The sequence below is a fragment of the Zea mays genome, chromosome 3 (assembly GCF_902167145.1).
Source record: "Zea mays cultivar B73 chromosome 3, Zm-B73-REFERENCE-NAM-5.0, whole genome shotgun sequence".
Taxonomy (NCBI): Eukaryota; Viridiplantae; Streptophyta; class Magnoliopsida; order Poales; family Poaceae; genus Zea; species Zea mays.
Window position 1 is genome coordinate 234,869,264 of NC_050098.1, and position 11,921 is coordinate 234,881,184.

At 43.5% G+C, this 11,921-nt stretch overlaps 2 protein-coding genes across 2 annotated transcripts; both read left to right on the forward strand.

The window, feature by feature from the left end:
- The first annotated feature begins 896 nt into the window (after positions 1-896).
- Positions 897-6,661, forward strand: LOC100279258 (uncharacterized). Its single transcript, NM_001152279.1, has 5 exons — positions 897-1,547; positions 1,667-1,824; positions 2,122-3,389; positions 3,788-3,882; positions 6,001-6,661. Exons 1-5 carry the CDS (start codon positions 924-926, stop codon positions 6,022-6,024), a joined length of 2,169 nt encoding a protein of 722 aa, NP_001145751.1. The 5' UTR covers positions 897-923; the 3' UTR covers positions 6,025-6,661.
- Positions 6,662-7,491: 830 nt separating this feature from the next.
- LOC118476778 (zinc finger protein CONSTANS-LIKE 5) lies at positions 7,492-8,627 on the forward strand. The gene is made up of 2 exons (XM_035966534.1): positions 7,492-8,033; positions 8,135-8,627. The coding sequence occupies exons 1-2, from the start codon at positions 7,632-7,634 to the stop codon at positions 8,417-8,419; spliced, it is 687 nt and encodes a 228-aa protein (XP_035822427.1). The 5' UTR covers positions 7,492-7,631; the 3' UTR covers positions 8,420-8,627.
- Positions 8,628-11,921: the final 3,294 nt, after the last annotated feature.

The window sequence follows — 11,921 nt, forward strand, 5'->3', positions numbered from 1 at the left end:
TTGTAAGTGCACAAAATATATCTTAGTATCATTTTATCCAGAAGTATTCTATGACTTCGTTATTTATTTTATCCAAAAAAACGGTAGCAAAAAATAATAACAAATTAGAGATTTTAGTGTTACCCAACTTAGTTATCAATAATATGGTATAGCAGTGATAATGGAATGTTGATAGGAAGGATCGACGAAACAAATCCAAGTGTGAAGATAAAAGTAACTCAAAAGATAAGGTGTATAACTCAATATATAGTTTTCAGTTTCTGTGAATATGGAACAGTTTGATGACATTGGCATTTTCTCTCTCTGATTTCCTACTCCAAACATAAAATTATTTTGTTAACACTGCCTATTTCAAAAAAAAAAATCACAAATTAGTTCTCAAATCACTATATTTTCTCCCAAACTTGAGCAATCTATCTTTCCCAATGGTAACTACAACCTGATCTATGGAATTTGAAGGTCTATACTAACAATGTAGTGGCTCAGTCTTAAAAGTGCCATCAAAAGTGTGTTTGAACATGTTCAAACCCTATTAGCCAGAGCATTGAACATATTGATGTTTTTAATTTTATTTCCTATCATGATCACACCATATGAATGGCTATGTTTTTGTTTCCCACGGTGTTGCAATAACGTTTATGTACGTGTCATGTATTCTCTGACGCACCATTTGGATCTTTGTAATTGAATTCCTGTCATGATCACACCATCAGTGTTTATGGTTTGTTGTTTTTAATGTTCAACAGTGCTTCTAAATATTTTAACGTGTGAGATCAGAGTCCGGAGGGCCTCCTAATACTGTTTGTTTTTAATGGGCCTAGGCCTATTCTGGGCCGGAGGAGGGACGTATTGTCATTTCTGATTGCCCTCGCTTCTTCTTCTTCCTCCTTTGTGACCTTCTCCTTCTTAGCTGGGAGCCTGGGATGGCGGCGCCGCTGCTCTTCTACGACCTCGGCCTCATCGCGTCCTCATCCTCCGGTGATGGACGCGATGGCAACTCCTCCTCCTCCCGCCTCCAACTCTTAGCCACCACGGCGCGCGCTCTCGAGCTTGGCTACGCCGGCGTCGCTCTCGACCACCACCACCGCGGCCTCCTCGCCGACTCCCACGTCTGCCGCACCGACACTTTCGCGCCCCTCTCCTCTCTCCCGCTCCCATCCTCTGCCGCTCTCCATCGTCGCCGCCTCGCCTCTCCCGCCTCCGAGGCCTTCCGCCAGTACACCCGCATCACCCTCTCCCTCGACTCCGCTGCAGCCACCGCTTCGGCGCTCGCCCCCTCCGCCGCCCGCCTCCTCCGCACTTACGACCTCGTCGCAGCCCGCCCCCTCACCCAGGCCGCATTCGATCACCTCTGTCAGACACCCCTCTCAGCCCAACACCTTGACCTCATTTCCATCGATTTCTCCTCCCACGGTAAGATGCCCTTCCGCATCAAGCCACCCATGCTCAAGCTCGCCCTGCAAAAGGGGCTGCATTTCGAGATCGCCTACTCCCCACTCCTTTCTACTGACGTCAATGACAAGAGGAATCTCATTGCTCAAGTCAAGGTCAGTGTTATTCTACTCCTACCCAATGACCCAGCGATACATTGTTTTCCCTTTGTCTTGTTTTGTTTTGCCAATAGACTCGATATGGTACATACAACTTTGATATATTCTATTTTCAGCTATTGGTGGACTGGACCAAAGGAAAAAATCTCATCATCTCAAGCGCTGCTCATACTGCTTCCCAGATCAGAGGGCCCTATGATGTCATCAACCTATCTGCTTACTTACTTGGCATTCCCATTGACCGAGCAAAAGCTGCTATGTCCACGAGCTGCAGGTCAGCTATTCATTGCTTCAGAAATCATGCATGGTAGCTTGCACCATGCATAACTTACAGATTGGTACCATGCACAACTTACGGATTTGATTAGTTTTGGCTCGTGCAGTAACCCCTGCACAAAAAGCAGCTTATGCTGTTAAAAAATAACAGCCTTTTGATTTAGTTTGTTTCAGCTCTCTTATTGCAACCTGGGACCGGCCATTCCTTCAATTGACACTAACTGCTTTCTCTTTTAAAATACAGCAAATGCTGCTTGAACTGTGATGTGATGTTGTGCCATTTTCTCACTGGCAGGTCACTTGTTTTGAAGGCTATGAGGAAGAAACACTTTTACAAAGAAACAATTAGAGTTGACAGGTTATTACCAAATGAAGAGTTGAGTTCAACAAAATTCAAGCTTGCTGATTGGATCGGTTGGAATTCTGTATCATCTGAAGGAGTAGCAAATCAGCTGGAACCTTCTTCTAACTTTGATGAGGTTCCTGGTTCACCCGTATGTGGTATAATGGAAGGGTCACACGAAAAAACTCATAGTCCTGATCTGTCTGTCGTTTCCAAACTGCCAGAACAACCTAGTCATCAAGAACAATTCCCATCCCAGACCCAAGAAGATACACTACAAGTTGACAGAACTGTAGTTGTGACAGACTCTGGGCAATCATCTATCTTCCCAGCATCTTTCAATTATCAGAATGCTATACTTGAGAAGGCTGAAAACAATGAAGTTTTTGTGAATCCTTTTGTGCAGCCTGGTGCAGGTTGTTCTGCTGACCCAGAAATTATCGTCAAGCATGTTGAATTCGTGCAGGACACAATGGAAGTAGATACAATAGAATCATGCAGGACAAAACTCATGGGTGACAATATTGCTTCGACCTCTGATACTAGTACTAAGCTAGCATGTTCTTCTCTTCTCCATGGCAGAGAGCTTTCTGGTACTAGTCTTGAGGATCAGGGGCCAGGTCACTCTAGTGAAAGCCTAGCTAATGAGAAGTATGATATGAAATATCACACTGATTGCACCTACGGTGTGAACGATAAGACCCTATTGGTTCAAGAAATTCTTTCTGGTGCCGATATTTGGCCTGAGGACAAGGATTCAGATGGGTCTGCTGGAATGCAAGTTGATAATGAGGCTTCCAGAGGTACTTCAGAATCACTGGAGTGTCCCCCATGTGGGGTAGATGACAAGGCACCATCTGATCTTTCATTTTACTCGAGTCATAAATTATGCACGGATGTTGCAATTCTGCCCAAAGTAGTGGAGGGAAAAGTAGAGCAAAGTAGGGATGAAAACATAGTACAAACTGTGGAAAATGAAGCAGAATCTGTTGACACAAAAACAAGAACATCTATTTCAGTGGAACCTATGTCCCATGGTCAGGAGATCAGCTCAACTATTCATACAAGAAACACTGGTGCAAGCTGTGAAAGTGATGAGCTGAAAGAACAGAATTCTAAGAACACAGATGCTTCTTTGGATAAAAGTGTTGCTAAAATGCATGAACTACTAAAATTTCCTTATCCAAGTGGTAAGGTTGAGATGTCCACAATCAGACCAGGTAAAATATGATGCCTTAAGCCCTTAACTACTCTAATTTTTTTTTGAATCTGTAACACTCCTTAATTTTTCTGCTCTTTAATATTAAGAATCGTTTCAATTATTTACAGTGCATACGACCATTTTGTGTTACATACTTTTTATCTGTTAATTCTCTAGTTTCATGGGATAATACTATGGGAGTATGGGTTTTCTGTTATCTTTTGTTTACAAGGGAAGGCAATCAGAAGGATCTTGTTCCTTGCCTTGTTTACATATTTTGGTTTATATTAAAATAAACTTCCTTTTAGAGATGTTTAGCATCTTGTTTTGTGAGAAAAAAAATTGTGTAGAAAACAAAAAATAAGTTGCAATTATGTCTATCTTCTAAACAAGGCTAAACTATCGTTGCTTTTTCAGAAAAGCGGAGACATAAACTAAGGCTGCACCATCCAGCTTATCTTCCTTTCTTAGGCTTCCTTTGGTCCGCTTGTTTCAAGAAGAAAATATGCAAAGTAAGAGGACTGATCAAACGTGTATGAGGTTTTATTTCACTATGACAGGAGTTTACTGTCAATTACCATCCCTGAATTATCATGTAACACAGGAAGACCTAGAAATCTCGTTTTAAAGTTTTGATCTGAAATGCACATGTCTATCAATCAGTTGTATTGTACATATGGAAAATAAAGCCATACTTTAAAACTGGAAGTTTTTCTTTTTTGGTTCATCCATATGTAACTTAGGTCTCACTCTCTTCCAATGCCACTACAAATCTCAACTTCAATGTTTTGTACATTAACACTCTCCTTTTAGTTCCTATTTTCATGTTTTATGATTTTGGGCAATTAACCTTGGACAAATTAAGAGAGATATTCATCTAACCAATGACTAGGGGAACTGGCAGTACCACATGGCTCACTACCTTTAGGGCCTGTTTGGATCCACGAGCTAAAGCAAAAGTGACTAAAGTTTAGTGACTTAGGAGCTAAAGATCCAAACATGAAGAGCGAAAAGTGACTAGATTGATACTTTTTTACCATTTTAGTCATTTTTAGCTCTTCCAGTTTGGATCTTTAGCTCCTAAGTGACTAAAGTTTGGTCGCTTTTGATTTAGCTCCTGGGATCCAAACAGCCCCTTAATACACAAGTTCATGATTTTTATGAATATTGCAGTAGATATGTTTTAAGTTTGACCATTGACTGAACAGTCCCATGATTCTGGAAATAGCTAGAAATATAGCCAATCTGCAAATTTGCGGTAACAATCTGATTAATCTTTTTTCATGTAGTAGGCTTAGCAGTTCTGCATTAATTTGATTCTTATTAGGTAGTTTTACATTCTTACAAAGTATTATTGACTATTGTAAATGGAACAGAAACATCTGCATGTTTGCTCATGAAGTCATGATGTGTTCTGTCATGCTAACAATCAAATTAGGAGGATATATTAACTTATTAGCTTAATTCTTTGATCAGCTTGCCATGACATTTAATTCTTCATTGCCTGTGAAGTTGGACAAAATTAATGTAATTCTAATACCTAGCGCTGGAGCCAGCAAAACTATAAATTATTGTAAACAGACATTGTAGCATATGGTGCTCTCATGTTGCCATGGTAAAGCAAATCAACTACAAGATGAACCAGCTCTGCTGTTTTTAAATGCCTTCTGGAAAGACTGAGTTGGATGTGTATATTTCTCGTTTTCTTTTGTGTGTACTTAGCATTCTATGGATGTAGTTTAGGGATTAAATATGAACTACTACCAATTCTTCTTTTAAAGACAGACTGTATTGGAAAGAAAGAAGCACATCTGCATTGTTGTGGTTTTTCAAAAGCATTTGTTTCCTGATTTTGGATGCAGTAGCAGTTGATGGCATTATTTTTGGAGGCCAAACACCCAAACCGTGATATCCTATTATAATGGTATAAGATTCCACTATAACTAGTTAGCTATTACGGCTTAGGACATGAACCATGAAATGATCATGATTCTAGACTTCTAGTGAATTTGGTGTGAAAAGTTTCTAGACACCATGACCATGATAAAAAAAAGCCATACCCCATAGTTGCACCTGGAGGAAGATTTGGTGGTGGACCAAAATATTTTCTCCATATCACACATCCCAACCTGAACGAGATGTCTTGTCAGCCTCCATCCATGTGGTCTCCTTCGCTAAAGCTTATGACATTTGATCACCAATTGGTTATTCTTAACTTCATTTCATATGAATAGTGATTTACAATTTACATTACTACATTAGGCATCCTATTGCAGTTAATGGACTTCTCTGTACTTGAATACCAGTTATTTCCATAGTTGTGTATCTATGTAGTCTGTCAATAAATTCTTCATGCACATCAACTAAACAATGATTGCATCGCCACTCGTGCTATAGTGGTGTTACTATTCTTATAGTTGACCTAGTAGAAGAAAAGGAAATCTAGGAGAACTGCACGCTATCCAATCACCCCCACTTGTTTTTGTTATCTTACATGAATGATTCTTTGCGGTGTCACTTGACAAAGAGGCGTTGGCTTATGAAATACTTGCTTTTTTTTTCTCTTTCTATGCACTGAAGTGTCACTGGTTTAATGTGTGGGATGCTTTGGTATCTTGAAATTGATGCAGGTTGCACGTAAAAGGAAGTCGTAAGAGTTGTGGTGTACAGAGGCAATTTGGCCTCCTGCCAGAGGACAATAGATCTATGGTGCCCTTTGACTTTATCTTGTCGGTTCGCTAAGGCCACTCCAAGTCGTCAGGGTGATACGCATTTCCTGAGTGGGCTACTGTAGGGATTCACGTGAAGCTGTGGCCACAAATAGGAGCAGGGAGTGCTGCGGTTGATGTAAGGACACTCCCAACCAGTTGCCAACTGAAAACAGCGTCCTGGGTCAATAGCAGGAAACTTGTGCCCAATAGTTGCTTGAAACGAAACTTGTGCCCAATAGTTGCTTGAAACAAAACTGATTCTTGAGGGGACTCAGCCTCGCTGTCGACTGCATTATTCAAAGGCGGTATGATATCATTTCTTCCTCCCCCCACCAAAAATCTTGGGAGATGTCACTTGTGATTTTGGAAGCTCATCATATGAGCTAGTGCGCTGGACTGGCAGCTTTTTTGCAAGGGATGCTTTTTTTGTGTTTACTTGCGACCGTCATAGGGTGGGTGACATGATCTTTTTGTTTCTCCAAATCTGGATGTAAATTCTAACTGACTGCATGTGTCCATCCATGCATCACATTACTCTGAGTAGGGAATGGAGAGGAATGCTAGAATATTTTTGCATGTTGATTCCCTTGGTCTTTGGTGTGGTCAACTGCAAGTTGAGCATGTGTCTGTCTGTCCTGGTGTAACAACAGCACAGGGCATATATGGGATCGGGGAATATCGTTTTCGTTGTCCTTGATCGCTTGCTGTTTCTAGCTTTGGTGCTGTGTGCTCGCTATCTATTTCAAGGTGATTGGTTGGCTTCTCTACTCATACACTTGAACCCGCGGAGTCTCAAAGCATTGTTTGTTTGATTTAAGCATCTCCTCAAACAGGCTCTCTACATACAAGCCGTACACCGTAGCCAGGCTCCGCGCGAACCGCCGGCGGGAGTATCTCCCCGCATGCAGGCTCACTGCACGCTTAAGCACAGAAATCGAGATATTTTTATTTTGCTTTTCTATTTATATCTTTCAATTAAAAGATTTAATCATTGCATCCATTTAATATTTATATTCCTCAGATTTTTGTGAATAAAATTAAATCACTCATGATAAATAGGTAAAGATTTATTTATACACTCTTCACTAATACACATTTCGGTGCAACCAACCAAACAAAATCTATGTCTAATCTGCACGAGTCTATACACACAACCAAACAAAAATGTTTGCACGAACTTATCTTGGTTCTACTAATACTGGCTAAACTCATATGGACCTGGCTCAACTTATACGGTAACCAATCACATAGTTTGAGATTCTCATTATATTGTCAGAAGAACGTACACTAGGGCATGCACCGTGTGGTTTTGGTGCCAGCATGCTCTGTGGTTTGCGCAAAAAGGCTCTGCCTGCGCTCATGCGCACCAGCTTACTTTTGTTAGGTTGTGGCAGCTAGACATGGATGTAGCACTAGCACCTGTGTTGTGCCTCCTCACTCTCCTGCGCTGCTGCGTGTGTTTTGTTTGTTCAAGCCTATAAAACCATAGATGTCCTGCCTGTCAGCCGTCACCACATACCACATCGACACATATATACATTATAGCAGGCATGTATCAGCAACACCATCAATGGACTACTGATTCCTCTTGTTATTTCGTAGATGGTGATGCCATCCTTCCCTCTCAGCCAGACGCCTTGCTTGCCCATGGAGGAGCGTTCCTGCCTTCTCGTCTTTTTTGTTCGCAGCAGGCTCCTGCCATTGTTCCTCCACCTATTGCCAGCCAGCTGCACGCCATCATCACCCACTCGTCGTCGTCGTCGTCGTCCGGCATCATGGCTGCTGCAGCAACGTCCTCGTCGTCGTTTCGCCGGACGTCGAGCACAGGAGACCTCACCGTCCTCCTGGAGGAGCAAAGGGGAGCGGCAAGGTACAGCGCTGAGGAGCGCCGGGAGCGCGTCGACAAGTACCGGAGCAAGCGCAACCAACGCAACTTCCAAAAGAAGATCACGGTCTGCCTGCACTTTGCTTTGCTTTGCTTGGTTTCAGCTTAGCTCTCTTATTAGAACGCACGCAAAGGCAAATGAATGGCGCGGCGCATGCATGCATGCAGTATGCCTGCAGGAAGACGCTCGCAGACAACCGTCCCAGGGTGAAGGGCCGCTTCGCGCGCGATGGCGGCGACTACGCAGAGACGACGGAGGCAGATGCAACTGCAGACCACCATGTCCATGCCCCAGCACTGCCAGCAGCAGCATATCAGCCAGTAGAGTTAGAGGCAGAGTCGCCGGCTGTACGGGAGTTGCCTGCTGGCATCAACGTAGTAGCAGAGCTCTGCGCTGACGACGATGAGATGCTGGCCGCTTACCTTGGAGTCTCCTCCATCAGTTTAGTATAGCTGATTATCACTACAGCTGCCACCCATAGATATACTGACAGATTTCAGCTTCTGGTCATTAGTTAAGTAGGATAGCTTATCTTAATTAGCTCTACTTTACTAGTTAGAATGTGTAAAAAAAAATTTGGGGGGTTTTAAGCTTGCTACTTTTATATGCTTAGTATGTACTGTAGTGGCTTAATGAAAATCTGTGCCAAACCTATTCTATATCTGACAAATGGTATTCTAGCCTAGAGATGGCCAAATAGGCGGCACGGCCCGGCCCGGGCACGGCCAGGTACGGCATGGTTAGGGCACGACCCATTTGGCCCGTTTAATAGCCGTGCCGTGCCGGCACGGCACTAGTGCCTGAGGCTAGGCCCAAGCACGGCACTAAGCCTGCTTAGCCGTGCCGTGCCGGCCCGTTTAGCCCATATAACCCATTTAGCCTATATAGCCCGTTTAGCACTACACCACAAAATTTTAGTCAAATATTCACAAACACAGTTAAAACATACTAAAATAGCTAATATTGAACTGTTTAGTGCAATGGTTGACTCATTAAAAACCTATTTAGGTAAAAACTTACCCTTATGATAAACCCTAGATAAGAAAAAAGAATACATCACACAGCTAACTAGTCGTGTTTGGATCTAATCATGCATAATCGTGCCTAGGGGCTAATCGTGCCGTGTCCGTGCCGGCCCAGCGTGCCTGATGCTCGGCCCAGGCACGGCACTACCTATCGGGCCGTGCCGGCACGGGCCCAACACTAGTCGTGCCGTGCCGTGCCTAGGCACTACGGGCCGTGCCGTGCTCCGGGCCGGCCCGATTAGCCCGGCACGGCTGGCTATCTATATTGTAGCCTATCCCTTTCCATGTTTTTTAATCTATTTGTGTGTTACGCCATGGCCAGGCGCTCCTGCTCTCTCTCCTTCCACAAGTTCATCACACCTAGCGAACGGTGCTGGCAGGCGGACCTGTGTGCATAGGACTATAGGAGAGAACAACAATGCTGCTGCAGCTCAGGGGAGCACGTTGCAGTCAGGGTCGGTCCCAACATTTTGGGAGCCTGAGCAAAAACTAAGGTAGTGTTTGGTTGAAGAGCCAAGTAGAACGGAGCCGTTCTGTCCCAGTTTTGTTGCTGTTTGGTTACAAAGTAACTAGAACGGAATGACTCCAATTAGGGAATATTCTCCTCAGATCCAGAACCATTCCGCTCCAAAAAATCAACCGGACGGAGCCGCTCCGTTCCCATCCCGCTCTCACAGTCACGCTCCGTTCCGTTCACTCTGCAACCAAACAAAAAACAGAGTCGCTCCGTTCCATATTACCAAACACAGAACAGAGCGGCTCCGTTCCTAGAATCAGGAATGGAACGGCTCCGTTCTACTTGGCTCCTCAACCAAACACTACCTAATACAGAGGCCTCTCTCATTTCTCTCCATATAAAGTTTTACGAACATATAATCAAAGAAATTATTTTTCGATGCATAAAAATAACTATTATTGGACACAATAAAATTCTTTAATGTTTATAAAATGACAAATATAAATTGTAGTTAAACAAAGAGTTTTTCTGACATCTTACACTCGATATCACTTAGAGTCGGTTAAGATAAGAGCTTGAGATAAAAATTTAGACTTGAATCTTTTTTATTATTTTAACGAAGGGGCGAAGCCCCCTATTTCATTAGGAAATAGGAACGAGATCATTACATCGACATCCATCGTGACCCTACGGTCCGACAGAACCCCTACTAGGTCTGACCTCTACCCAGACACCTTACGATATCACCCTAGATAAGTAAAGGGCCTAAAGTAGAAGATAAAGTTCGACCTGCTATCAGGAATATAAGTATTTCTTATTACAACCACTTCACGACAGATAGGCGCAACAAAACTAGCGCAACCCAACACCAAAATCACAGGCGATCACATACGCCAGGAACCACAATCTTGATCACCCAGAAATTCGCCTGTCTCTCGGACACCACCCAAACGCTCGGCCAAACGCTTCACTTGCTATCTTTCTGATTAGCTTGCTTCCTTGGACCACCATTTTTTGTTCCCTCTTTCTCTGTTGAATAGCCCAGGAATCCAGCCAGAAGCAACAAAGAAAAATGATGTTAGAAGGATCAAGCATACCTTTATCACCAAAGCACCAATCATTTCTTGTGCGTCAAATTGCCCAGAACACTGCACCACAACCAAATAGAATCAGATTAGCAATCTTATCTTTTGGTTTACTTAACCACTTATCACAAAGGTTGCTAATACTTCTTGGAATTTCCACCAAGTTCAAAGCCGCTTGGATCACTCTCCACATGTATCTCGCAATGGGACAATGAAAGAATAAATGATCAATGGACTCATCACCACCACAGAAACAACACTCTTGAGAACCTTTCCAGTTCCTTTTCTTCAAATTATCTTTAGTAAGAATTTTGTTTCTCACCACCAACCAGATAAAAATCTTGATTTTCTGTGGCAACTTGGATTTCCACAAGAACTTGTAAGGAACAAAAACTTGATCCATCACTTTCTTTTTATATAAAGAGTTCACAGAAAAACCTTTTTTATCAAGTCCCCAAACAATCATGTCATCTTGATCAGACAAGGAAAAATGATTACAACAATTCATCAAATCCTCAAATAACACCCTCAAATTACCAATAATCCTTCTCCTAAACGAGAGAGCATCAAAATTGGACACCAAGACCTTGAAAGGGAATTAGGCTTACACCTATTTCCTAAATGATTTTGGTGGTTGAATTGCCCAACACAAATAAATTGGACTAACTAGTTTGCTCTAGTGTATAAGTTATACAGGTGCTAAAGGTTTACACTTAGCCAATAAAAAGACCAAGTATGGGGTTCAACAAAGAGAGCAAGGGATAACCGAAGGCACCTCTGGTCTGGCGCACCGGACTGTCCGGTGCACCACCGGACAGTGTCCGGTGCACTAGAGGACTCCAAGCCAAACTCTTCACCTTCGGGAAAATCCAGAGGCGCTCCACTATAATTCACCGGACTGTCCGGTGTACACCGGACAGTGTCCGGTGCCCCAGGGAAGAGCGGCTCTGGAACTCGCCAGCTTCGGGAATTTGCTCCGCTATAATTCACTGGACATGTCCAGTGTACACCGGACTGTCCGGTGAACCAGCAAAGCAACAACTACTTCGCGCCAACGGTCACCTGCAGGCGCATTTAATACGCGCCAGAAGCGCGCAGAAGTCAGATACGCGCGAGACGGTGCACCGGACAATCTACAGTACTTGTCCGGTGTACACCGGAGAGCCAGGCGGGCCCAGAAGTCAGAAGCTCCAACGGTCGAATCCCAACGGCCTGGTGTCGTGGCTGGCGCACCGGACATGTCCGGTGTGCACCGGACTGTCCGGTGCACCATACGACAGTCAGCCACCACCAAACGGCTAGTTTGGTGGTTGGGGCTATAAATACCCCCAACCACCCCACATTCAAGTCATCCAAGTTTTTCCCACTTCAACTACTTACAAGAGCT

Coding starts and splice junctions, on each gene's coding strand:
- LOC100279258 (NM_001152279.1), top strand. CDS start 924: ATGGCGGCGCCGCTGCTCTTCTACGACCTCGGCCTCATCGCGTCCTCA. Junction 1,825..2,121: donor GCTATGTCCACGAGCTGCAG/GTCAGCTATTCA, acceptor TCTCACTGGCAG/GTCACTTGTTTTGAAGGCTA. Junction 3,390..3,787: donor GATGTCCACAATCAGACCAG/GTAAAATATGAT, acceptor TTGCTTTTTCAG/AAAAGCGGAGACATAAACTA.
- LOC118476778 (XM_035966534.1), top strand. CDS start 7,632: ATGTATCAGCAACACCATCAATGGACTACTGATTCCTCTTGTTATTTC. Junction 8,034..8,134: donor ACTTCCAAAAGAAGATCACG/GTCTGCCTGCAC, acceptor GCATGCATGCAG/TATGCCTGCAGGAAGACGCT.